This window comes from Mytilus californianus, unplaced genomic scaffold, assembly GCF_021869535.1.
Source record: "Mytilus californianus isolate M0D057914Y unplaced genomic scaffold, xbMytCali1.0.p SCAF_15, whole genome shotgun sequence".
NCBI classification, from domain to species: Eukaryota; Metazoa; Mollusca; class Bivalvia; order Mytilida; family Mytilidae; genus Mytilus; species Mytilus californianus.
Window position 1 is genome coordinate 19,236,525 of NW_026262637.1, and position 27,425 is coordinate 19,263,949.

The following is a 27,425-nucleotide window of genomic DNA, read 5'->3' on the forward strand; positions in this document are numbered from 1 at the left end:
CAAAAAGAAGGGGGGGTGGGGGTTACCCAAGGGGACTTCCCCTAAATTTCATTTGATTTGTTTTATTGTCCCATACAAGAATATATATGGTTTAGGGGTGGGGATCTCGTCTGTTTACAAGTTTTCAAAAAGAAGGGGGTGGGGTATACCCCCGTGGACTTCCCCTGTATTTCATTTAATTTGTTTTATTGTCCCATACAAGAATATATATGGTTTCAGGGTGGGGATCTTGACAGTTTACAAGTTTTCAAAAAGAAGGGGGGTGGGGGTTACCCCCATGGACTTCCCCTATATTTCATTTGATTTGTTTTATTTTCCCATACAAGAATATATATGGTTTAGGGGTGGGGATCTCGACCGTTTACAAGTTCTCAAACAGGAGGGGTGGGGGTGACCCCAGGGGACTCGCCTTTTATTTCATTTGATTTGTTTTATTGTCCCATACAAGAATATATATGGTTTCGGGGTGGGGATCTTGACCATTTACAAGTTTTCAAATAGAAGGGGGTGGGGGTGACCCCCTGGACTTCCCCTAAATTTCATTTGAGTTGTTTTATTGTCCCATACAAGAATATATATGGTTTAGGGGTGGGGATCTCGACTGTTTACAAGTTTTCAAAAAGAAGGGGGTGAGGGTTACCTCCGTGGACTTCCCCTATATTTCATTTAATTTGTTTTATTGTCCCATACAAGAATATATATGGTTTCGGGGTGGGGATCTTGACAGTTTACAAGTTAACAAAAAGAAGGGGGGTGGGGGTTACCCCTATGGAATTCCCCTATATTTCATTTGATTTGTTTTATTGTCCCATACAAGAATATATATGGTTTCAGGGTGAGGATCTTGACCGTTTACAAGTTTTCAAATAGAAGGGGGTGGGGGTTACCCAAGGGGACTTCCCCTAAATTTCATTTGATTTGTTTTATTGTCCCATACAAGAATATATATGGGTTTCGGGGTTGGGATCTTGACCGTTTACAAGTTTTCAAAAAGAAGGGGGGTGGGGGTGGCCCCCCTGGACTTCCCCTATATTTCATTTGATTTGTTTTATTGTCCCATACAAGAATATATATGGTTTCGGGGTGGGGATCTTGACAGTTTACAAGTTAACAAAAAGAAGGGGGGTGGGGGTTACCCCTATGGAATTCCCCTATATTTCATTTGATTTGTTTTATTGTCTCATACAAGAATATATATGGTTTCAGGGTGAGGATCTTGACCGTTTACAAGTTTTCAAAAAGAAGGGGGGGTGGGGGTTACCCAAGGGGACTTCCCCTAAATTTCATTTGATTTGTTTTATTGTCCCATACAAGAATATATATGGGTTTCGAAGTTGGGATCTTGACCGTTTACAAGTTTTCAAAAAGAAGGGGGGTGGGGGTGACCCCCCTGGACTTCCCCTATATTTCATTTGATTTTTTTTATTGTGCCATACAAGAATATATATGGTTTCAGGGTGGGGATCTTGACAGTTTACAAGTTATCAAAAAGAAGGGGGTGGGGGTTACCCCCATGGACTTCCCCTATATTTCATTTGATTTGTTTTATTTTCCCATACAAGAATATATATGGTTTAGGGGTGGGGATCTCGACAGTTTACAAGTTCTCAAACAGGAGGGGTGGGGGTGACCCCAGGGGACTCGCCTTTTATTTCATTTGATTTGTTTTATTGTCCCATACAAGAATATATATGGTTTCGGGGTGGGAATCTTGACCGTTTACAAGTTTTCAAATAGAAGGAGGTGGGGTTGACCCCCCTGGACTTCCCCTAAATTTCATTTGAGTTGTTTTATTGTCCCATACAAGTATATATATGGTTTAGGGGTGGGGATCTTGACTGTTTACAAGTTTTCAAAAAGAAGGGGGGTGAGGGTTACCTCCGTGGACTTCCCCTATATTTCATTTAATTTGTTTTATTGTCCCATACAAGAATATATATGGTTTCGGGGTGGGGATCTTGACAGTTTACAAGTTAACAAAAAGAAGGGGGGTGGGGGTTACCCCTATGGAATTCCCCTATATTTCATTTGATTTGTTTTATTGTCCCATACAAGAATATATATGGTTTCAGGGTGAGGATCTTGACCGTTTACAAGTTTTCAAATAGAAGGGGGTGGGGGTTACCCAAGGGGACTTCCCCTAAATTTCATTTGATTTGTTTTATTGTCCCATACAAGAATATATATGGGTTTTGGGGTTGGGATCTTGACCGTTTACAAGTTTTCAAAAAGAAGGGGGGTGGGGGTGACCCCCCTGGACTTCCCCTATATTTCATTTGATTTGTTTTATTGTCCCATACAAGAATATATATGGTTTCGGGGTGGGGATCTTGACAGTTTACAAGTTAACAAAAAGAAGGGGGGTGGGGGTTACCCCTATGGAATTCCCCTATATTTCATTTGATTTGTTTTATTGTCTCATACAAGAATATATATGGTTTCAGGGTGAGGATCTTGACCGTTTACAAGTTTTCAAAAAGAAGGGGGGGGGTGGGGGTTACCCCCATGGACTTCCCCTATATTTCATTTGATTTGTTTTATTTTCCCATACAAGAATATATATGGTTTAGGGGTGGGGATCTCGACAGTTTACAAGTTCTCAAACAGGAGGGGTGGGGGTGACCCCAGGGGACTCACCTTTTATTTCATTTGATTTGTTTTATTGTCCCATACAAGAATATATATGGTTTCGGGGTGGGGATCTTGACCGTTTATAAGTTTTCAAATAGAAGGAGGTGGGGTTGACCCCCCTGGACTTCCCCTAAATTTCATTTGAGTTGTTTTATTGTCCCATACAAGAATATATATGGTTTAGGGGTGGGGATCTCGACTGTTTACAAGTTTTCAAAAAGAAGGGGGGTGAGGGTTACCTCCGTGGACTTCCCCTACATCATTTAATTTGTTTTATTGTCCCATACAAGAATATATATGGTTTCGGGGTGGGGATCTTGACAGTTTACAAGTTAACAAAAAGAAGGGGGGTGGGGGTTACCCCTATGGAATTCCCCTATATTTCATTTGATTTGTTTTATTGTCCCATACAAGAATATATATGGTTTCAGGGTGAGGATCTTGACCGTTTACAAGTTTTCAAAAAGAAGGGGGGGTGGGGGTTACCCAAGGGGACTTCCCCTAAATTTCATTTGATTTGTTTTATTGTCCCATACAAGAATATATATGGGTTTCGGGGTTGGGATCTTGACCGTTTACAAGTTTTCAAAAAGAAGGGGGGTGGGGGTGACCCCCCTGGACTTCCCCTATATTTCATTTGATTTGTTTTATTGTCCCATACAAGAATAAATATGGTTTCAGGGTGGGGATCTCGACCGTTTACAAGTTCTCAAAAAGAAGGGGGGGTGGGGGTGAACCCGGGGTCTCCCCTAATATTTCATTTGATTTTTTTTATTGTCCCATAGAAGAAGATATATGGTTTAGGGGTGGGGATCTCGACCGTTTAGAAGATGAAAGCACTTTCTCAAATTGAAGGGGGGTAGGGGTAGGAATATATATGGTTTAGGGAGACTTAATTATCTACAAAATTTCTAATAATGAACAGTAAATTTCAAACTTCATTTATACAGTCCTACTAGAAAATTTCAAACTTTATATATACAGTCCTACAGATCTTATCAGGAAACAGAAAATTTTCAAATAAATCTGTCACTCCAATGATTATCATATGCTTAGATATTTCCCAGATCTAATTATAATGAAATCATACTTGCAAATCTGAAGGGTTATTTCCCTTTGAAAAGAACTATGGTTTAACATAGTACTCTAACATTACATATATATCTTATAATCATCACCACTTAGGAAATAGAAAATTTTCAAATAAATCTGTCACTCCAATTTTTATTGTGAGATAAGAAATTTACCATAATATGATAACAAGAGAAAAATATTTTAAAATACCACTTTTGGATATTAAAAATGGTGATAACTCAAAAAGGAGAAATACTAAAATCATGAAAATTGAACTTGACCTTCATTTAGTCACAAGAAACAACATATCTAAATTTGAAAAAAAATCATCACAGCCTTTTCATGTTATTGAAGAGACACTGTTTGGCAGCACCCATCGTACATCCCCAAATCAATAACCGATATTTCCTTCGAAAATCCGGTTAGTTAATAATGAAAATCATACTTGCAAATCTGAAGGGTTATTTCCCTTTGAACAGAATTATGGTTTAACATAGAACTCTAACATTATATATATAATTATTAGTAATGTAATTATCTTCAAAGTGTCTAATAATGAACAGTAAATTTCAAACTTCATTTATAGTCCTACTAGTAAATTTCAAACTTTATATATACAGTCCTACAGATCTTATCAGGAAACAGAAAATTTTCAAATAAATCTGTCACTCCAATTATTATCATGCTAAGATATTTCCCAGATCTAATTAATAATGAAAATAATACTTGCAAATCTGAAGGGTTATTTCCCTTTGAACAGAACTATGGTTTAACATAGTATTCTAACATTACATATATAATAATTAGTAATGTAATTAACTTCAAAATGTCTAATAATATAGCTTATAATCATCACCACTTAGGAAATAGAAAATTTTCAAATAAATCTGTCACTCCAATTATAATTGTGAGATAAGACATTTACCATATTCTTATGATTACAAGAGAAAAATATTTAAAAATACAACTTTTGGATATTAATAAACTGTTAACACAGAGATATGTCTCGCCTATTTGTTATTTTGATAATGCAAATGTTGAAATTAAAATTACAATACTTTAACATGTAAGTTATGCAAATATTCAAAGTCAATGAACCATGACTGAATGTACAGGGCTAAACAGTCTCCATGGAAATGAGATGTGCCAATGCTAATGCAACTGCAAACCAAATACCATTGACTTTTCATAAGTCGTTCCCTTTAAACAAACCTAAACACAAACATTAACTTGTAAACTATGTAAAAGTTTCAAAGTCAATGAACCATGATTAGGGGGTAGGGTTATATAATCTCCATGGAAATGAAACTTGCAAATGCCAATACATTTGCATACCGAATATCATTGACTTAACATTAGTGGTTCATCTTAAACTGACCTAATCACAAACTAATACATGTAAACTAAGCAAAAGTTTCAAAGTCAATAGACCATGACTGAGAAGTAAGGACCAAATATTCTCCATGGAAATAAGATGTGCTAATGCTTCTACAACTGCATACCAATTATCATTGACCTACCACTAACGGTTCCCCTTAAACTGACAAACTAATACATGTAAACTAAGCAAAAGTTTCAAAGTCAATAGACCTTGACTGAGGGGGTGGGGCCAAATAATCTCCATGGTAATGAGATGTGCCAATGCTAATACAACTGCATACCAAGTATCATTGACCTACCACTAGTGGTTCACCATGAACTAGACTTAATCACAAACTAATACATGTAAACTAAGCAAAGTTTCAAAGTCAATAGACCTTGACTGAGGGGGTGGGGCCAAATAATCTCCATGGTAATGAGATGTGCCAATGCTAATACAACTGCATACCAAATATCATTGACCCACAACTAGTGGTTCACCATGAACTAGACCTAATCACAAACTAATACATTGTTGACGCCGCAGCAGCCGCCGGAAATAGCATACCTATGTCTCGCTTTTTGACTCCGTCAAGGCGAGACAAAAATGGCAATAACTCAAAAAGGAGAAATACTACAATCGTGAAAATTGAACTTGACCTTCATTTAGTCACGAGAAACAACACATCTAAATTTGAAAAAAAATCATCACAGCGTTTTCATGTTATTGAAGAGACACTGTTTGGCAGCTGCCCGCCCGCCGTACATCCCCAAATCAATAACCGATATTTCCTTCGAAAAGTTGTTATGACTTTCAAGGAGGTAAATCTTAACAATATAGCACCTCAGTAGAATGACTGCTTGGTTGATTAATTGTCAGGCATCATCCAGCAGTGATTATCACATGTACATATATATATTCTGGATGTGAGCTTGATAGTGAAATACTTTGTTGTAGACCCTCAACCTGATATTTAACAGGCTGTATTTAGAGGATGACATGTCGCTCTTCTCAAATACACTGGTTTTGGATAGGACCAGTTTTTGTTGTTACTCCTAAATGTTACATACTTTGTAAAGAAGCAGCAAATGCCACTTCTAAAGTTTTTTGGTCACACAAGGTCAAATACCAGACCAATGATCTCCATTACTTGAAACATGCACATTACTGCAGGATTTTTGAGGGGCTATCACTAAAGAATGCACCATAGGTATCTTTAAGCATCAGATTTCAATAGGAGTGTAAAAATAAGCTAGAATAAAAATGCTAATTGTTAACTTTTGTACAAATATATACTTACACAGATTTAAGAAAATTAACATAGTCAGCCCATATCTGATAGGACATAATATCCATTCCCATCTTGTCTAAAGCAAAGTCGTATGCCTGGGCCATCTTTTCTCTGAAATAAGTAATATATCACAAAATTCATAACAGAATATAATCAAAACACAATATCCAATGTATTGTTGACGGATTTATTTTAGAATAAATGGGGAATGTGTCCACGGGACACAGATGATACCCCCGCTTGCATATACCGTTAAAAAGGGACATAACTCATGAACTGTAAAAGTGACGCTACCCAAATTTGTACTTGATCTGAGTTTTGTGGTAATAAGCATTGTGTATTTGTTTCATAACATTTAGTTGAGGCAAACTTAAGTTAGAGAACGGAAATGCAATTTTTCCATATGTAAAGGGGCATTACTCTAGAACGGTAAAAGTGACGCCACCAAAATTCGAATTTGATCTGTGTTTTGTGGTAATTAGCATTATGCACAAGTTTCATAACATTTAGTTGAGGCAAACTAAAGTTAGAGAACAGAAACAAATATTTCAGCAATTTTTCCATTTGTAAAGGGTCATAACTCTAGAATGGTCAAAATGACGCCACCAAAATTCGGTTTGATCTGTGTTTTGTGGTAATAAGCATTGTGTATAAAATTCATAACATTTGGTTGAGGCAAACTTAAGTTAGAGAACGGAAACCAATTTTGGGACGTCTGTACGGGGCGTACGTATTAACGTACAGACAGACAAGGGTAAAACTTTATGCTCCCTCCACTACGGCGGGGGCATAAAAATGTGTTCTTGTTAACTGTTTGCAATTTTCACCTTTTGTCTGTTTCTTTTTAACTTTTCACTAGTTATAGAAACATGTTGTGTTTAACATTGAATATGCAAAACAAAATCTCAACTTTAATAGTCACAATTAAAACAGAACATCGACATTAATAGTTCTTATTTGTTTTCAAAGTAAAGTTCGTACGAACCCCTCGAACTCCCCTGGCTACGGGCCTGAACATATACTATAAACAACTGTTGTACTGACTATCAGGCTATAAGCTCTGCCTACTCATGTGCTTAAACTATTGATTGATGATTCAAATGCATACTAATAAAAACAGCTGTTAAGTAATGACAATCAGGCAATAAAAGGCTTTTTCCAGATATTTTATTTCAACTGTATGCCAAAATAAAGAATATGTTTTTAACCTATAACATGAATTCTAATTATCTCAGAACATTCTTACAGAAAGAAGGATAAAATTAATTATGATGAATTACCTGTAAGATGGAAGTGAACCCTTGGTATCTTTGATGTAGTTCAGATACAGCTTCCAAAGGTCTATGTTTAATACTTTTACTAAACATCTTTGAAATAACTGAAAAATAACAAAAGCATATAAAAGGTCATCATAAATTTTGAAAAAAAATGTAACGCTCATATTGGACTTACAAGGACATGTCATTTTACCATGACATGATGAATCTTTAACTGTTTGGGGTTTTTTTTACACACTGATTTGACTGTTTTTCTCTCTGTTAAACTGTCAATATAACACCTGAGCCAATTGAAGTTTAATTGGTTTCAAATATCAAAAACCAAACTGTTTAATTGGTAAAAAACATTAAAAACCCAAACTGTTTAATTCATAAGAAATATTAAAAACCAGTTTAATTGGGAAGAAATGTGGCAAAACTATCCAGACAAGGCTACAACGAAGTCTCCTGTCCATAGTCAGCAGCCTATATTTCAGTGGTTGTTGTTTGATGCAGTGTATCATATGTGTTTTTCGTTCATTATTTTGTACATAAATTAGCCCATTAAGTTTCTCATTTGAATTGTTTTACATTTGTCATTTCGGGGCCTTTTATAGCTGACTGTGGTATGGTTTTGCTCATTGTTGAAGGCTGTACGGTGACCTATAGTTGTTAATTTCTGTGTCATTTGATCTCTTGTAGAGAGTTGTCTCATTGGCAATCATACAACATCTTCTTATTCTATATTCAATATACATGTAGGCAAGGCATGTAGGTATAAAGCTAACTTACTACAGACATGACATCCATAGTCAATACAACATTAAATAGAAAAGTGAAAGATACCACAAAGCCTCACTGTGACTTTAATATGAAGAACAGTAATAAAAGCACTGTCATCTTTGTGTTTAATCAAGATTTTATACAATGAACTAATACATAAACTATATGCTTTCTTTTCCAACCATTACACCACTTGTTAAGTCCAATGAGAAAGGAAAATCTATATTATTCTTCATCATCTAATATCAAGTTCTTTAACTCTCTTTTAATGTTTTTGGATAAAAAGGGGGAACATAATTTTTCTTTAAATGGGGCGACCCACCAATCACCTGTTCTGTGTAAATAAGGTTTTTATTTGTAGCAAAATGTGAGTAATCATTTACACATCTTTAATATTGCTGATTTTCTACATGGGAAAAAAGGAGAGTATATTGGATTATCTCCCATTGACACTTGGGTAATAAAGTAATAATTTAGATAAAAATTCTCAATACAAAATAAAGTCTTAGATTAGTTTTCCTTTTAAGGAGTAGATATTATCAAAAAAAAATTACAGTAAAAACTAAAACCTTGGCAATTTTAGAGAAATATTACTTTCCCTCTGTACCTGAATCATGATCAATCATGGTAAACCATCAATCGCAACAGTCAACAGACAGTGGGTATCAAGTCTATAGGATTGTATGTATGCCATATATTCCTTCAAAGTACTTCTAAAACATCCATGATTTGATTGTAGCTCTCCATGAGAAGTTCCCACATCTTTTTACTTATTTGGAGCTAGTTTGTTTTATATTTATAGATGCTCTATATGGTTAATTTGCAATCAAAATTTCATAAAATCAATGAGATTTAACATTTCCTTTACATATACATTTCCTATTTTCCTACCTTTTCTACTCTTTCAAAATTCTTTGCCTTTAGCTGTAAAATAAAGAGGTGCATTTACGTAAAAATGTCATTTTCAAGCAGTTGTATTTCTTCTGTTTATAACATTTATATAACTAAAATAAGAGCTTGATCTGGATTTATTTGTAAAGCTCCTTTCCAACTGTATAATTTGATTTGCCCCAAAGTTGGTCATCAGGTGCAAAAAGCGTGATTTTTGACGATTTTTCATCCTATTTCTTGACCCCCAAAGACCGAGGATGCTGATATAGGTATCCAGCTGTAGTCTGCATGTACAGTGGACCCCAGTAAACACATTAACCCCAACAGTTCTTAGGTTAGAGTGAAACTGATCTGGGAACACCAGTCTAAAGAAGGTCATTTGGACAAAAAATACGGAATTTCACGATTTTTTCCGATTTTGGACTTCAACTGGACCTGAAACCGGAAGTAGTCGTTTCCTCTGCGTATTTCAATAATAATTCTGATCAGTAGATATATGCCTGCGGGTTTACACTATTTTTGAAAGTTTTAGGCCTCTGAACTTCCTGTGTAAGACACAGAAGGGAAGCCCACACCTCCAGAAAAACCAGTTTTATCCGATTTCAATTTTCCAAGTTCGTATTTGAGCTCAAAATGCTACTTAAACATGAGAAACATGAGGGAACATGCATCAAATTTCGAAATAAGTATCATAAAGTTGACCTCTAAAAGTATGGAGAGCCATTAGAGCCAAATAACGGTGGTCTGGGTCATCCCGTCATATGAGGGGCTCAGCATGGTTAGGGTTAACATTCATTAAATGTGACAAATTTAAAATAAACTTGAACAGAATAGAACAAGAGTGCACACGCTGAAATGTATCGCTGCTTTACTGACCATTGTGTTTATGTTGATAGTCCTAAATAAAAAGCTTTACTACAAGTATCACATAAACTTAACATGATCCAAGGAAGTGAGGTCAAGGTTAGATAAACCAAACCAGAAATTCATGTACATCTTACAATCATTCCATACACCAAATATAGTTGACCTATTGCTTATAGTTTCTAAGAAACAAACTTAACCAAGAAAACTTAACATTGACCAATGAACCATGAAAATGAGGTCAAGGTCAGATGAACCATGCCAGACAGACATGTACACCTTACAATCAATCTATGCATTAAATATAATTGACCTATTGCTTATAGTATCTTAGAAACAAACTTAACCATGAAAACTTAACATTGACCAATGAACCATGAAAATGAGGTCAAGGTCAGATGATACCTGCCAGACAGACATATACACCTTACAATCATTCCAAACACCAAATATAGTCGACCTATTGCTTTCAGTTTAAGAAAAACAGACCAAAACACAAAAAATAACACTGATCAATGAACCGTGAAAATGAGGTCAAGGTCAAATAAAATCTGCCAGACTGACATGTACATCATAAAATATTTCCATACACCAAATATAGTTGACCTATTGCATAAAGTATTAGAAACCAAAAAGTCTCCCAAACTAAGCTCCCATAATTCTTAATTTCCAGGGTCGCCTGACATTGGGCAAAGTCCAGTAAAAATTGGTTTGGTCCAGAAAGTTATATGCATTAGTGATGCCTGGGGACTAACCCTGTATATCATTCAAATCATCTTGGCATGACAAACCTGAATATATGGTTAAGGGGTGGGGATCTCGACCATTTACAAGATACTAGAATATTGGGGGTGGGGGGAACCCTTGGGGACTGACCCTATACGTCATTCAAATGTTCGAGACATGATGAACAGGAATATATATGGTTTAGGGGTGGGGATCTTGACCATTTACAAGATATTAGAACTTTCTCAAATGGCAGGGGGTCAGGATGACCCCTGGGGACTAACCCTGTATATCATTCAAACCATCTTCGCATGACAAACCAGAATATATATGGTTTTGGGGTGGGGATCTTGACCATTTACAAGATACTAGAACATAGGGGGTGGGGGGAACCCTGGGGACTGACCCTAAACGTCATTCAAATGTTTCGAGAAATGATGAACAGGAATATATATGGTTTAGGGGTGGGGATCTTGACCATTTACAAGATATTAGAACTTTCTCAAATGGCGGGGGGTCAGGATGACCCCTGGGGACTAACCCTGTGTATCATTCAAACCATCTTTGCATGACAAACCTGAATATATATGGTTTAGGGGTGGGGATCTCGACCATTTACAAGATACTAGAACATAGGGGGGGGGGGGGGGGGGAACCCCTGGGGACTGACCCTATACCTCATTCAAATGTTTGAGACATGACAAAACAGGAATATATATGGTTTAGGGGTGGGGATCTTGACCATTTACAAGATATTAGAACTTTCTTAAATCATAAAATGGCAGGGGGTGGGGGTGACCCCTGGGGACTAACCCTGTATTTCATTTGATGTGCTTTATCATGACAAACCAGAATATATATGGTTTAGGGGTGGGGATCTGGACCATTTACAAGATATTAGAACTTTCTAAAATGGCAGGGGTAGGGACTAACCCTGTATATCATTCAAACTATCTAAGCATGAAAAACCAGAATATATATGGTTTAGGGGTGGGCATCTTGACTACTTACAAGATATTAGAACTTTCTTAAATGGCAGGGGGTGGGGGTGACCCCTGGGGACTAAACCTGTATTTCATTTGATGTGCTTTATCATGACAAACCAGAATATATATGGTTTAGGGGTGGGGATCTTGACCATTTACAAGATATTAGAACTTTCTCAAATGGCAGGGGGTCGGGATGACCCCTGGGGACTAACCCTGTATATCATTCAAACCATCTTAGCATGACAAACCAGAATATATATGGTTTAGGGGTGGGGATCTTGACCACTTACAAGGTATTAGAACTTTCTTAAATGGCAGGGGGTGGGGGTGACCCCTGGGGACTAACCCTGTATTTCATTTAATGTGCTTTATCATTTAGGACATTTTCAATTAAAAAGATTGTTTCTATCACAAACGGTTTTCAATTTATAATCATTTGAAAATTTAAAAAAATAAAATCCCATAGGGTTCTATAGTAAAACCTTCCTTTCTTTTTGCCCCTCAAAGTACCCCTTTATAAACCCTATTGCACAAACAAAACCCTGTTTGCACCACTAGACATGTTAGTCTAACATATTGTGAAACACTAAGTTAACCTGACAAGCAGTTTTGGAGAACGGGTGCAAACAAGTTCTAATCTAAAAGCGGCGGAAGAGGAAGAGGAAGAAGAAGAAGAAGAATAATAATAAGAAGAACTGAGCAAAACCAATGTCTTCTCAAACTTCGTTTGGGAGACTTAAGTTTGGGAGACTTAATAAGGTTGAAATCATAATTAATAGTTTTAGATATTAGATATTATAATTAAATCTAAGATAATAACAAAAAACTGCAAAATTTTTGTAAAATTACTAACTCAGGGGCAGCAACCCAACAGCGGGTTGTCAGATTCGTCAGAATATTTCAGGGCAGATAAATCTAAATCTGATGAACATTTTTGCCACCTGTCAGATTTGCTCTAAATGCTTTAGTTTCAGAGATATAAACCAAAAACTGCATTTTACCCCTATGTTCTATTTTTAACCAAGTCGGCCATGATGGTTGGAAGGCGGGGTCATTGGACAAATTTTTTAAACTAGATACCCTAATAATGATTATGGCCAAGTATGGTTAAATTTGTCTCAGTAGTTTCAGAGAAGAAGACTCTTGTAAAAGATTACAAAAATTACGAAAAATTGTTAAAAATTGACTATTAAGGGCAATAACTCCTAAAGGGGTCGACTGACAATTTTGGTCATGACAACTTATTTGTAGATCTTACTTTGCTGAACATTATTGCTGTTTACAGTTTATCTCTATCTATAATAATATTCAAGATAATAACCAAAAACTGCAAAATTTCCTTAAAATTACCAATTCAAGGGCAGCAACCCAACAACTGGTTGTCAGATTTGTCTGAAAATTTCAGGGCAGATAGATCTTGACCTGATAATCAGTTTTACCCTATGTCAGATTTACTCTAAATGCTTTGGTTTCAGAGATATAAGCCAAAATCTACATTTTACCCATATGTTCTAATTTTTAGCCATGGCGGCCATCTTGGTTGGTTGGCGGGGTCATCGGACACATTTTTTAAACTAGTTACCCTAATAATGATTGTGGCTAAGTTTGGTTTAATTTGGCCCAGTGGTTTCAGAGGAGAAGATTTTTGTAAAAAGCTAACGACGACGGACGACGGAAGACGGACACCAAGTGATGAGAAGAGCTAAAAATGACCAAAATACAACAAGAGTGCACATGCTGAAATGTCTCGCCTTCTTTACTAATCATTGATATTATGTTGATAGTCCTAAATATAAAGCTTTATTACAACTGTCACATAAACTTAACATTAACCAAGTAAACTAAACATTGACCAATGAACCATGAAAATGAGGTCAAGGTCAGATGAACCATGTTAGGCAGGCATGTACAGCTAACAATTCTTCCATACAACAAATATAGTTGACCTATTGCTTATAGTTTAAGAAAAACAGACCAAAACACAAAAACTTAACACTGAGCAATGAACCTTGAAAATGAGGTCAAGGTCAAATAAAACCTGTGTGACTGACATTTAGATCATAAAATATTTCCATACACCAAATATAGTTGAACTATTGCATATAGTATTAGAAAAAAAGACCAAAACTCAAAACTTAACTTTGACCACTGAACCATGAAAATGAGGTCAAGGCCAGATGACACCTGCCAGCTAGTCATGTACACCTTACAATCATTCCATACACCAAATAAAGTAGACCTATTGCATACAGTATTAGAAAAAAAGACCAAAACTCAAAAACTTAACTTTGACCACTGAACCATGAAACTGAGGTCAAGGTCAGATGACACCTGCCAGCTAGACATGTACACCTTACAATCATTCCATACACCAAATATAGTAGACCTATTGCATACAGTATAAGAAAAACAAACCAAAACACAAAAACTTAACTATAACCACTGAACCATGAAAATGAGGTCAAGGTCAGATGACACCTGCCAGTTGGACATGTACACCTTACAATCATTCCATACACCGAATATACGAGACCTATTGCTTATAGTATCTGAGATATGGACTTGACCACCAAAACTTAACCTTGTTCACTGATCCATGAAATGAGGTCGAGGTCAAGTGAAAACTATCTGACGGGCATGAGGACCTTGCAAGGTACGCACATACCAAATATAGTTATCCTATTACTTATAATAAAAGAGAATTTAACATTACAAAAAATCTTAACTTTTTTTTCAAGTAGTCACTGAACCATGAAAATGAGGTCAAGAACATTGGACATGTGACTTACTGAAACTTCGTAACATGGGGCATCCATATACAAAGTATGAAGCATCCAGATCTTCCACCTTCTAAAATATAAAGCTTTTAAGAAGTAAGCTAAAGCCGCCGATGCCGTTGCAGCCGCCGGATCACTATCCCTGTCGAGTTTTCTGCGACAAAAGTCGCAGGCTCGACAAAAACTTAACTTTAACCACTGAACCATGAAAATGAGGTCAAGGTCAGATGACACCTGCCAGTTGGACACCTTACAATCATTCCATACACCAAATACAGTAGACCTATTGCTTATATTATCTGATATATGGACTTGACCACGTAAACTTAACCTTGTTCACTGATCCATGAAATGAGGTCGAGGTCAGATGAAAACTGTCTGACAGGCATGAGGACCTTGCAAGGTACACACATACTAAATATAGTTATCCTATTTCTCATAATAACAGTGAAATTAACATTATAAAAAATCTTAACTTTTTTTTCAAGTAGTCACTGAACAATGAAAATGAGGTCAAGGACAATGAACATATGACAGACAGAAACTTCATAACATAAGGTATCTATATACAAAGTATGAAGCATCTAGGTCTTCCACCTTCTAAAATATAAAGCTTTTAAGTAGTTAGTTAACAACGCCGCCGGGTCACTATCCCTATGTCGAGCTTTCTGCGACAGAAGGGACGACAAAAAAACATTAATTTATGACAGTAACTGGTTCTTGACCAGTACAGGATTTTGTTTTTTTTATTTTTTTTATTTTTATGGTAAATATGAAACTGAATGTCAAGACATTTACCCATTTTTTACATCAATCTGTTAACTGCTGTCTATAAAAGTCATGAAATGGAACATCATAAACTATTGACATTTCATAATGTTACATATACTTTTAAGGTACTGATTTCACCAATGATGTCATAACCATTTTTTAATAAGTTTAAAGTACAATTTTTGTACCAGTACAATTTGAGGCTCCAAGGAACCTGTGTTAAATGCTCACCTGCAAAAATGTATATATTCTTCAAAAATGGCCACTCTCTTACATTAGTAGACTAGAATTTAATAAAAATTCGTTTTTGTTGATCTTCTATTGCTGATTTGTTTTCTATTTACAGTTTCTCTACTATAGATTTTGACAAACAAAAACAAAAATAGTTAAAAATCATCTTTCAAGGGCAATAAACTCTCATTCTAATGCAATTTGTTTAGAACAATAATTTTCATTGGACATTGACAAATATTTTGAAGGGTTAGATAACTTAGATTCCACTTTCTACCAGTCCGTTACTAAGGAAAGCCACCATTTTGAATTCCAAAGGAGTCGGGGCAATAAGGCCCTTATTCAGCCCAAATATTAGTGCAAATTAAAAAGTTACCATACATATTCTTAAATTTGTCCTAACTACACTAAAGTACAAAATGTTCAGAAAAACATTTATCAGGTAACCATGGCAAAAAACGATGACAAAATTTGTATATTTTGTAAAATGTCTAGGTTTTCCTAGTTTTACATCAATTTTTTAATGTATATTTGATTGAAAAAGTATGTGCGCACCCAAGAAACAACTTTATATTTGGTTAGAATATGTTAATAGTTATAATAAAGCTAATCTTAAATAAATTTGTTGTTTCTTGCCTGCGCACACTGTTTCACACTGCTCATAAATGAAATATTGATGGAAAACTGCATAAACTCTGCATTTTTTTTTGTTTTCATTAAAATGGTGCATATCATGATGTAACTGTGACGTCATGTAATTCATGAACCAGTATATTTCTTGTTTTTATGCATTTCAAAATATTAAGTGCAACTTTGAACCAGTTCTCAAAAACTTTATTTTCTTGGGCCAAAACCGGGCCTTAAGGCCCCTACTCCTTTGTATGGTGTGTGCTTCTCAAAAAATAAACAAAAAAGTCACATTTTGTGCCTCAAAATCTTCTTCGTGTCAATATTTAAACCATTCAGCAGCATATGAAAAGTATAAATACGTTTGACACAAGTAGTATACCTATGACATCTGATTGTTTAGATGCCAAAGACGATGTAACAGTTTCACAGACTTTTTCATTTATGGCTTTTTTAAGACAAATTATTTAATAAAATGGAATTTATTTTAATATGTGGCATATTAGAATGGAGAAGCTTGGCCTTCGTAAAAACTTGATTTAACTGTCACAAATATTTGCTTACCTAGCGCCGCTACACTCTGCTAGGTAAACTCAATTTACGACAGTAAAATCTACGTTTTACGAAGGCCAAGCTTAAAATACAATACAGTTATCTTTTAATAAGTAGCGGACTGACAGTTGCTGATCAAAAATGCAAAAAAAGTAAAAATCATCAACAAAGGGCAATAACGCCTTCAAGTAGTTGTCTGAATTTCGGTTATGTTGACATATTTGTATATCTTGTCTTGCTGATCATATTAGATGTTCACAGTTTTTTTTATTCAACAATATCAGTCAAACATACAAAAATAGGTAAAAATCATCATTAAAGGGCAAAACAAATTTTCTCTCTATTTATATCTATTATACCTCTATCTGTAGTAGTTTTTAAGTTTATAGGTAAATATTATTTTTTTATTTGTAAAATACAATTTTAAGGGCAAAAATTACTATAAGTTGTCCAACAGGTTTGAGGTAAACAAACATTAGATAGATCTCACCATTCTGAACATTTCTGCTCATGTCAGATTTTCTGTATCTATTTTGGTTTACAATTTGATACTCCAAGGATAATTGTGGCTATAAACTTTAGTTCCAATTTGCCAAGTAGTTTCAGAGAAGATTTTTGAACATGTTAAAGTTTAAATGACGACAACAGAAGACGCCGGACGCCAAGTGATAAAATTAGCTCACTTGGCCTTTTAAAATAATTTTGATCAATAAAATATTTCATTGACAAGGAAATATTTGGAAAATAATTGTTCCACGTGGTCAAGGAGTGACTTCAAAACTCTTTCCCCGAAAAAATTCTGAAGAATTCCTTCGAAAAGAGAGAAATGTAACCATGCCTTGAATCTCAATAATAACATACATGGATGCAATAGGTTAATGAATTAAACTTTTAATGGTTTTTTTCTTCAAAAGTTGTTAATTTATTGATATATTTGGATATACCATGTTTCTTGTTAGAATAAAAAAAAGCTATATAATACTTGCTCGTGTTAATCTTTATCGCATCACTTAGTTAAAATAGAAGCTGGAATATCCAATGCAATTTCAAACTAGAGGATCTAAAGAGCCTGTGTCGCTCACCTTGGTCTATGTGCAATCAACAAAGAACACTCTCCTACATTGAAGGCGAGAATAGAATTCGTGACAAAAATCTCTGTTTTGTTGATCTTGTATTGCTGATCATTTAGTCTGTTTAATTCCTCTCTATCTTCTTTAGTTTTTGCTCAAAACACAAAAGAGGGTAAACAAATCCTCATTTAAGGGCAATCACTCCTATAAAGAGTGACAGTCTACTAACTATATAGGCAAAATTTGACTTGTTAGTAGATCTTGCCTTGCTGATCATTTTTGTGATTTAAAGTGTCTATTTATCTATTATAATTTTTATCATTTAAGGCAAAACGCAAAAAAAAAAGGTAAAAAGCGTCATTAAAGGGCAATAACTCCAATAAGGAATCGTCAGATGATTTCCTCCATATTGTCTTAATAGTAGATCTTGTCTTGCTGATCATTTTTGCTTATTTAAGTTTATCTATCTATTATAATTTTTAAGATATAAGGCAAAAACGCAAAAAATTGGTAAAAATCGTCATCAAAGAGCAATAACTCTTATAAGGAGTCGACTGACGATTTCGACCATGTTAGACTTATTTATAGAACTTGTCTTGCTGATCATTTTTGGTATTTAAAATTTCTCTCTTTCTATTATAGTGTTCAAGATAATAGGCAAAAATTTTAAAAAAAATGGTAAAATTTGTCATTTAAGGGCAATTACTCCAATAAGGAGTCAACAGACGATTTCCTCCATATTGTCTTAATTGAAGATCCTGCCTTGCTGATTATTTTTGCTTATTTAAGTTTCTATCTATCTATTATAATTTTCAAGATATAAGGCAAAAACGCAAAAAATTGGTAAAAATCGTCATGAAAGGACAATAACTCTATAAGGAGTCGACCATTTGACTTATCTGTAGAACTTGTCTTGCTGATCATTTTTGCAATTTAAAGTTTCCCTCTATCTATTAAGCTTTTCAAGATAACACGCAAAAACGAAAAAAAATGGTAAAATTTGTCATTTAAGGGACAATAACTCCTATAAGAAGTCGTCTGACAATTTTGACGTATACGGACAATTGGTAGAGCTCAACATTCTGAACATTTCTGCTCCGTCAGATTTTCTCTATTTATAACAGTTTTCAAAATATTAGACAAAACTTGCATTTTACCTCTATGTTCTATTTTTAGCCATGTCGGCCATCTTAAACTAGATACCCCAATGATGATTGTGGCCAAGTTTTGTTAAATTTGGCCCAGTAGTTTCAGAGAAGATTTTTTAAAAAGTTAACAGACGATGACAACGTATGACGAATGCCAAGTGATGAGAAAAGCTCACGGGTCAGGTGAGCTAAAAAGGACGTAAATATGCAACATATTTTCATGATTCAACTTTCATAACACCATCAAAACTGAAGGCTCTCCTGTAATGCTCACCTGCATCTTCAAAAATGGCCACTTTTTGGTAAAAATCATTATGAAAGGGATGCATAACGCTATAAAGCATTAACTGACAATTTCAGTCATGTTGACGTAGTTGTAAATCTTGTCCTGCTGATCATTTTTGCTTTTTAAAGTTTCTATGTACATGTATATTATACTTTTCAAGATAATAGACAAAAAAATAAAACTAGAGGCTCTCAAAAGCCTGTGTCGCTCACCTGTATTTACTGATGCTTTGGAAATCATGTAAAATAAGGTTAAAATCATAATTAATAGTATTAGAAGTTAGATATTATAATGATATCTAAGATAATAACAAAAAACTGCAAAATTTTTTTAAAATTACTAACTCAGGGGCAGCAACCAACAACAGGTTGCCAGATTCTTCTGAAAATTTCAGGGCAGATAAATCTAAATCTGATGAACATTTTGCCACCTGTCAGATTTGCTCTAAATGCTGTAGTTTCAGAGATATAAACCAAAAACTGCATTTTACCCCTATGTTCTATTTTTAACCAAGTCGGCCATGATGGTTGGAAGGCGGGGTCATCAGACAAATTTTTTAAACTAGATACCCTAATAATGATTATGGCCAAGTATGGTTAAATTTGGCCCTGTGTTTTCAGAGGAGAAGATTTTTGTAAAAAGCTAACGACGACGACGACGGACGCTAAGTGATGAGAAAAGCTCACTTGGCCCTTCGGGCCAGGTGAGCTAAAAATGGTAAAAATCATCTTTAATGGGCAATAACTACAGTAACAACTCAAATGAAGATTTCAGCTAGTTGCTTATTTGTAGATCATTTTTGCTATTCAAAATTCTATCTATCTATTATTATTTTCAAGATAATAGGCAAAAATACTAAACTAGAGGCTCTAAAGAGTATTGATTGATTGTTGATGTTTACTCCACTTTCAGCACACTTTGGTAAATCATGCAGCTAGTTTTTATTTGTGGACGAAGCCAGAGTACTAGGAGAGAACCACCAACATTTGGCAGGAAAAAATGACAATCCAAAGCAATTAAAATTGGAGTTCAACTTAGGTATTCTATGAACAGGGTTTAAAATTGCAACTTCTGAGTATTGATGGGCTAGTGATCACTGTAAATGAACTACTTGGGCCACTGAATCACTAAGCTAGTAAACTCTGTATGAATATACACCATTTAACATGAAATTTACAAAACTACTATATATCAGTGATATTTAAAAGAGCCTTGATTTTAACATAACTTTGGTAATTTTGAAAGTTACTTGTTTGTTAGTTATACCCCAACTTTTAATAATCAGAATTGTTTTGTGCTGTGATACTAGTGACAAATCTTAAAAGGTTAATAAATAAAACCACATATAAATATATTTGGACATGTTTTAAAGCTATCCATTTTTTCTTCAAAAAATCTTATAAGAACTTTCATGCTTCATGCAGAACTTCTTTGCCTCATTCATATCATAGAGATTCACAAGAGGTTAACAGACAAGATATTGTCTTGTATACTTACACAATATTTCAGCATTTTGATTTGTATTTTTTTTCTTCTTCAAATTTTGTAATTGTTCAGAATTAATATAAAGATTTGCTTCAGCAACTCTGTTTTCATCTAGCTAGATTGAAATTGGGAAATTTTACGAAAGAACATTCACACTTCCCAATTAAGGTTTAAAGAACAAGAGGCAAAGCTTCATAAACAACAACTAGAGGCTTTAAAGGGCCAGTGTTGCTCACCTTGATCTATGTGTATGCACCAAAGATTTCACAAAAAATTCAAAAAAATTGGAAATATCATCAAAGGGGCAATAACTCATATAAAGAGTTGACTTACAATCTCAGCCATAAAAGACCATTATTAAGGTGGCAATAACTCCTATAAAGATTTGACTGACAATCTCAGCAATGTTAACATAAGTGGATAACATATTTGTAGATCTCATCTTGCTGATCATTTTTGCAAATTTCTATCCATCTGTTATAGTTTTCAAGATAATAGGCAAATACACAAAACAAATTGTAAGGAGTCAACTGCGATTTTGGCCATGTTGACTTATTTGTAGATCTTGTCTTGTTGATCATTTTTGCTTTTAAAAGTTTGTTTCCATCTTTCATAGTTTTCAAGACATTAATGTGCAGAAATGGAAAAAAATGATCAATTTTGTCATTAAAGGGCAATAACTGTATAAAAAGTTTTTTATTTAAGTTGATCTCAACATTCTTGACATATCTACCCAGTCAAGATTTTTCTATCTACAGCAGCTTTCAAGATAATAGGCACAACTAGCATTTTATCCCTATGTTCTATGTTTAACCCAGTCAGCAGGGTCATCGAACACAACTTTTTAACTAGATACCCAATGATGATTGTGGCCAAATTTGGTTCAAATTGGTCCTGTAGTTTCAGAGAAGACTTTTGTTTAAGTTTAACAAGACATCTTCGGCGTACAACTGATGCCAAGTGATGGGAACAGCTCATACTGGCCGCTTTGGAGCAGGTGAGCTAAACATGTGATTTGCCATAAAGTTCAATGGATCATTCCTGCCAAGCTTTAAATGTAATCAGCACCCATTATAATGATTATGCATTGTACAGGGTCTTCAGTCTTCAAATCACCTATCCCCTTTTGAAAATTTTGAAAGTTTTTTCAAAACAAAATAATTTGACAAATTATAATGGACTTGGGGTAGCATTTAATATTCTAATATGGAATGGAAATCGGTGATTAAAATATATACCTTATATACATCATTGCTCCAACGTTTGGTTCAGATAAGCCACAAGTTTGAGACAGAAACAGTGCATAACGATGTGGCCCATCCTTGTATTCTATTAACTCTTTATAAGCCACAACCATTCAAAATATTGCCAACATAGTCAAATCTTACATAATCCTTATGTGATTGGTGGGCGACCTTGCCACCCTTAAAATTACCTGTGAACTTTAAAAATGTTCCAAATCGTTTTATTTAAACAATTTAAATGCTTAAAAGTGACCTGGTGACTTGAGGCATTTTTGAAACATGACCTTGTGACCTAAGAAGAGTACCTTACTGGAACTCTATGAAATGTAAGTATCTGTTTAAGGGTTTCCAAACTGTTCCTATTTAGTTTAAAACAGAAATGACAGCCCACATATGAGTATGGAGGTCATATAAAATAAAGAAGATGTGGTATGATTGCCAATGAGACAGAGAGACCAAATTTACTGCTATATATTGACTGTAGTTCAGATATTGACTGTAGTTCAGCAAGGTCTGTAGTTTCAGAAAAATATTCCAACATTGTCCTGTCAGAATGTCCAATGCAATGGAACATTTTGTCTCATCCTTTAGAAATTAAGCTATAGTGATAAATTGTCAGATTGGATTGAAGAACTGATTGAGGTTTAATGCCAACTTTCAGCATTGTTGGTTATTTTTGTGGAGGCACTATTTATTCGTGGAGGAAGCACAAGTGCCCAGAGGGAACAACAGACCTAAGGTAGGAAAACTGACAATCCTAGTCAATTAAGATGGAGTCAAAATGCATCTGCCACATGCAGGACTCTAACTCACAACCTCAGTGTTGACAGGCTTGGACCTAGGCCCCTGTCAGATTGGAACAAATGATAGTATTTTACTGTTACTTGGACCATAAGTGTTCACTACATTTATGCAAATCATTAAAAATTCTGACACAATCACAATTATTTTAAAATAATCAAACAATAAGTTAACTGGTCAGAAATTTTACCAAATTGCTTGAAGAGAGCCACAGTCAAATCACCAACGCAAGTAGATCAAGTTCTAAATTAAAATATCCCTTACAATCCTATTACCGTAGATTTTAATTCTACTTCATCTTTACAATTGCTGTAATTTACTGTTCAGCAGAATGTATTACCAAAACAATTGTCAAGTCCTTTGAACAATATTTGTAAGGCAGGCTGACTAAGGTAGTAATTTTCTAATTGCAATTAAAATGTATAAATTCAAGCTTTTATAAGTATCCCTTCTAAAGTTAGTCTTTCTATACTAGCAAAAGGAGTTTTCTGTACTCTAAAATGTAAAATACTCAAAATTAAATGAAAAATATTTTAATAAACTTAAATGCTTCAAAGGGAAATAACCTATTATTCATTTAAAACTTTTTCTGTTTGTCAAATTTTAATGCATATTTAGAAAAAAAACATTTTCTCCATCTTCTTTGGTCTTGTTTTAAGGTACTGTTTGTTAACTTTTCATATATATATTCACAAAAAAGTACTATTAGCTAAACATGTTTCAATCAAGTTTCAGTAATACGACAGACAGTCTGAATTTCTTTTAAGGATGATTGCTTCTCTTGTTTTTGACTTTTTGTCAGATATTCGGAATCCTCTAGTTTTATCCATGTAGTGCCAATAAAAATTTTGACCGCTAACCCCTACTTTTCTTTTCATAATTTTATATCATATAGTTTAAAACCCCATTTTTGAAATCGTATGAAATCCTTGTAATTTTTTATTTGTTTTTGAAAGAAAAAATGTTCTTATGTTTAATGTATGAAAAATCTAGAGAGAATCATTTCCCGCCAAATTTTCAATTGATTATATCTCAATAACAAGGACACGGACTTATCATTGTTTTTTAATTTTTAAGTTCCCTTATTTATATTCTATCAATTTATAACAGTCTTTTAAAAAGCTTGTTATTTTGAAACAGAGGAGCGAACAAAAGAGGGGATACATGATATATGATTATCCTCCATAGAGACAACATATTCTAATTCATAATAAATTTTTTACTAAATATTTCAGGATTTTATTAAAATTGAGGTCTGTTTCTAATAAAAATAGATGATATTCATGAAACCTTAAATATGACAGCTAAAGCATTAAAATGTGACTTTCTCATCATTCAAATGCCTTACAAATTGACAACTTGGTAAGAAATTAAGCTGTACCATGATAGTAAAGATGAAGTTTAAATCCAATCTAAATGGATTCAAAGTAAGCTTTCTTTTGCAATTGCACTACTAACAATGATGACCAGACTGTGGTAAGTAGTTTGGTGTAATTTCTGAATTTTGTAGTACGATTTAATAAAAATAAAAGAAGAATGTGTCTGAGGACAAGAATGCCCTGCTAAAGCTTGCTTATAATATGTGAAACTACTTTTTGACATCATGTCACTGTAAGTTTTTAAAGAGTTTTATTGGTCAAGTACTTAGCATTGTGTACGAGTTCCATAAAATTTGCATGAGGCAAACTTAAATTAGTGCAGAAAAGAAAAAATTTGCAATTTTCCAAGTTATAAAGGGGCATAACTCTAGAACAGTAAGTGACTCACTACCCAAGTTCAAACTCTGTCTGCCAAGTTTGTTTCTTAGCATTTGTGTATGAGTTTCATAAAATCTGCATGAGGCAAACTTAAGTTAGTTCCAAAACGATAATGGGGTGGACAGAAGGTCATTGGTAACACTTTAATAATGTCTTTATGCTCCCTTTGCATAGAGGCGAAGGCAAAAAATTTAGTTTTTTATGAATGCTACTGGAGAGAAAAAAAACTAGCAGTCATGTCAAAGAAATAATGGGTCACCTTTAAAACTTTGGATCACAGATACTGAGATGAAAATTTAATTTTTCATTAGGTAAAATGGAACCACACATATTGCTCCTGTGTATTAAGTGCCAATCTGCCCAAGAATGAGGCAGTGGTGAAAACATGACAAACAAAAACCCACTCAGCTTTACATTAATTTAGGTTCAGAATGTATAATGGTGCATGCATATAACATTCGTTTCCTTTCACTATTCTGGTAATTCAAGATATAATTTGGTTGAAATACACTAGAAATTAACAATTAAGGGGAGATAACTCTGTAATTTGCTATCATTCTAGCCAAAATTTATCTAGATATTTCTCAAATTACCAGACACACAGAAACGAAAGACCTATCATTTCGAACTCAGGATGAGGGTACCTTCAAAATAGGGTGGTTAGGTCAGGTTTTTTCTTCCATGTTTTGAAATTTTTCTAAATTGCCTGATTCTTACAAAGACTGGCAATTTAAGGTGGATGGGTGGGTCTTAATTAAAATTGATATAATTTTTTTAATAATTTGTCAAAAAGTAGTTTTTATCATGCTTTTTCCAAAAATATAATAAAAAGTATGGGTCACCGGACTATTTTTCAAGCTACAGGTTGTGCAAAATTGTCAGATTTTGTATAGATTATGCATGGAAAATCCAATTTTGTGTGATAAAAAGAAAACTACATCATAGAATTTTAAGATAAAATGTGAGAAGATAGCTCTTATAACATGCTTTCAGATAAGAAAAAGAAAAAAATGCGGTCAACGGACTTGTTTCCTTGCTACATATTGAAATAGGTAAATTCACAACACTTTCTATTGTAAGAATTACTTTATCTGAGTTATCTCCCCTTACATGGCAAAGTTGAAAAATAATGAATCAAACACAAATATTGTGTTTTTTAGAAAATACAGCTGTAAATATGACAAAACACATAATTTTCTATATTACCATGAAAAGTCTTACACATGAACTACATACTACTCTACAAATTTGCACATTTCATTAAAGATCTAGATCAATTGTCATCTGCTACTTCAAAATCTAAGATGAAGACACCCCAGCCACCTTAAAGCAGCATGAAATAAGGATTTTTCTTACAGAGCAAACCAATCAAATCATTTCAATTTAGACTATGCGTCACTTATAAATGTTTAAAAACGTGATAGTAGCATACATTTCCATGTAAACTTGTCCATGTATCCAAGTTGTCAATGCAAAGATTGACTTTTAAAAAATCTAACATCAATCAAAACTCTAAACTTCTAGATGCTCTAATGAATAGAGAAGAAACCTTGAACAAAATTGCATACCATAAGATATCTCATCTGCTTTATTATTCATGATTGAATGATATATGTTAAAAGTAAAAAATAAAATCAATGTACCAGGAAAATGAGGTCAAAATCACATTAACACTGCTAAATGGTCATATAAACATGTTACAATCATTCCATACACTTATGCCTTTCGGGTGCTGGATTTTCTCGATGTGTTGAAGACCCATTGGTGGCCTTGGGCTGTTTTCTGCTCTTTGGTCTGGTTGTTGTCTTTTTGACACATTCCCTTGTTTCCATTCTCAATTTTATCAATATAGTTGACTTATAGTTTAAAGTATCTGAGAAAAAGATGTAACTAAAAAATTATTGTTGACCAATGAATGGACCATGAAAATGAAGTCAAGATCAGAGGAATCCTATCAGACAAAGATGTACCTTTACAATAATTCTATTAGCCAAATAAAGTTGATCTATTGCTAATAGCATCCCAGAACTGGATCTAATCATGAAAACCAAATGTTCACGAAGAACCATGAAAAATGAGGTCAGATGGACGTGTACACTTTATAACCAACCCATACACTAAATATAGTTTACCCCTGATTATAATATTGCACGAAAACCAAACGTTGATCAATGAACCCTGCCTGAAGGACACGAACATCTTACAATTATTCCATAAACTATTGACACAGATATATGTCTCGCCTGTAGGTAATTTTGATAGAAAATGATGAAAACAAAATAGCAATACTTAGAAATAAATACCAAACTCTAAGGAAAATTCAAAACGGAAAGTCCCTTATTAAATGGCAAAATCGAAGCTCACACACATCAAATAATGGAAAGCAACTGTCATATTCCTGACTTGGTACTATTCATAAGTTTAAAAGTCAACAGACTATGACTGAGGGGAAGGGGCCAAATAATCTCCATGTAAATGAGATGTGCCAATGCTTATACAACTGCATACCAAATATTATTGATATACCATTAGTGGTTCACAAAACCACTTTAAACTTAAATGAAAATCAAAAACCTTGAACAAATTGTTGATGCCAGCTCTGCCACCGCTGTTCCTAGTATACCTTAGTCTTGCTTTTTGACTCTGTTAAGGCGAGACAACAAAACAATTGTCGACCTCCTGCTTATGTATCTCAGAAATGTGAACCATGAAAATGAGGTCAAGATCAGATGAACCCTAGCAAACAGTCATGTAGAATGTAGACCTGAAAATCATTCCACACACAAAACTGCTTATAGTATCTGTAAACCA

General features: G+C 34.3%; 1 protein-coding gene across 1 annotated transcript in view; it reads right to left on the reverse strand.

The window, feature by feature from the left end:
• LOC127725594 (cleavage stimulation factor subunit 3-like) overlaps positions 1-27,425 on the reverse strand; it is a 65,024-nt gene that overhangs the window by 21,159 nt on the left and 16,440 nt on the right. Inside the window, exons 4-6 of the mRNA XM_052232680.1 lie at positions 9,287-9,319; positions 7,637-7,734; positions 6,366-6,467 (exon numbers count right to left, since the gene is read on the reverse strand). Of these exons, the coding sequence (XP_052088640.1) occupies positions 6,366-6,467; positions 7,637-7,734; positions 9,287-9,319 (233 nt within the window). The remainder of the gene's footprint in view (positions 1-6,365; positions 6,468-7,636; positions 7,735-9,286; positions 9,320-27,425) is intronic.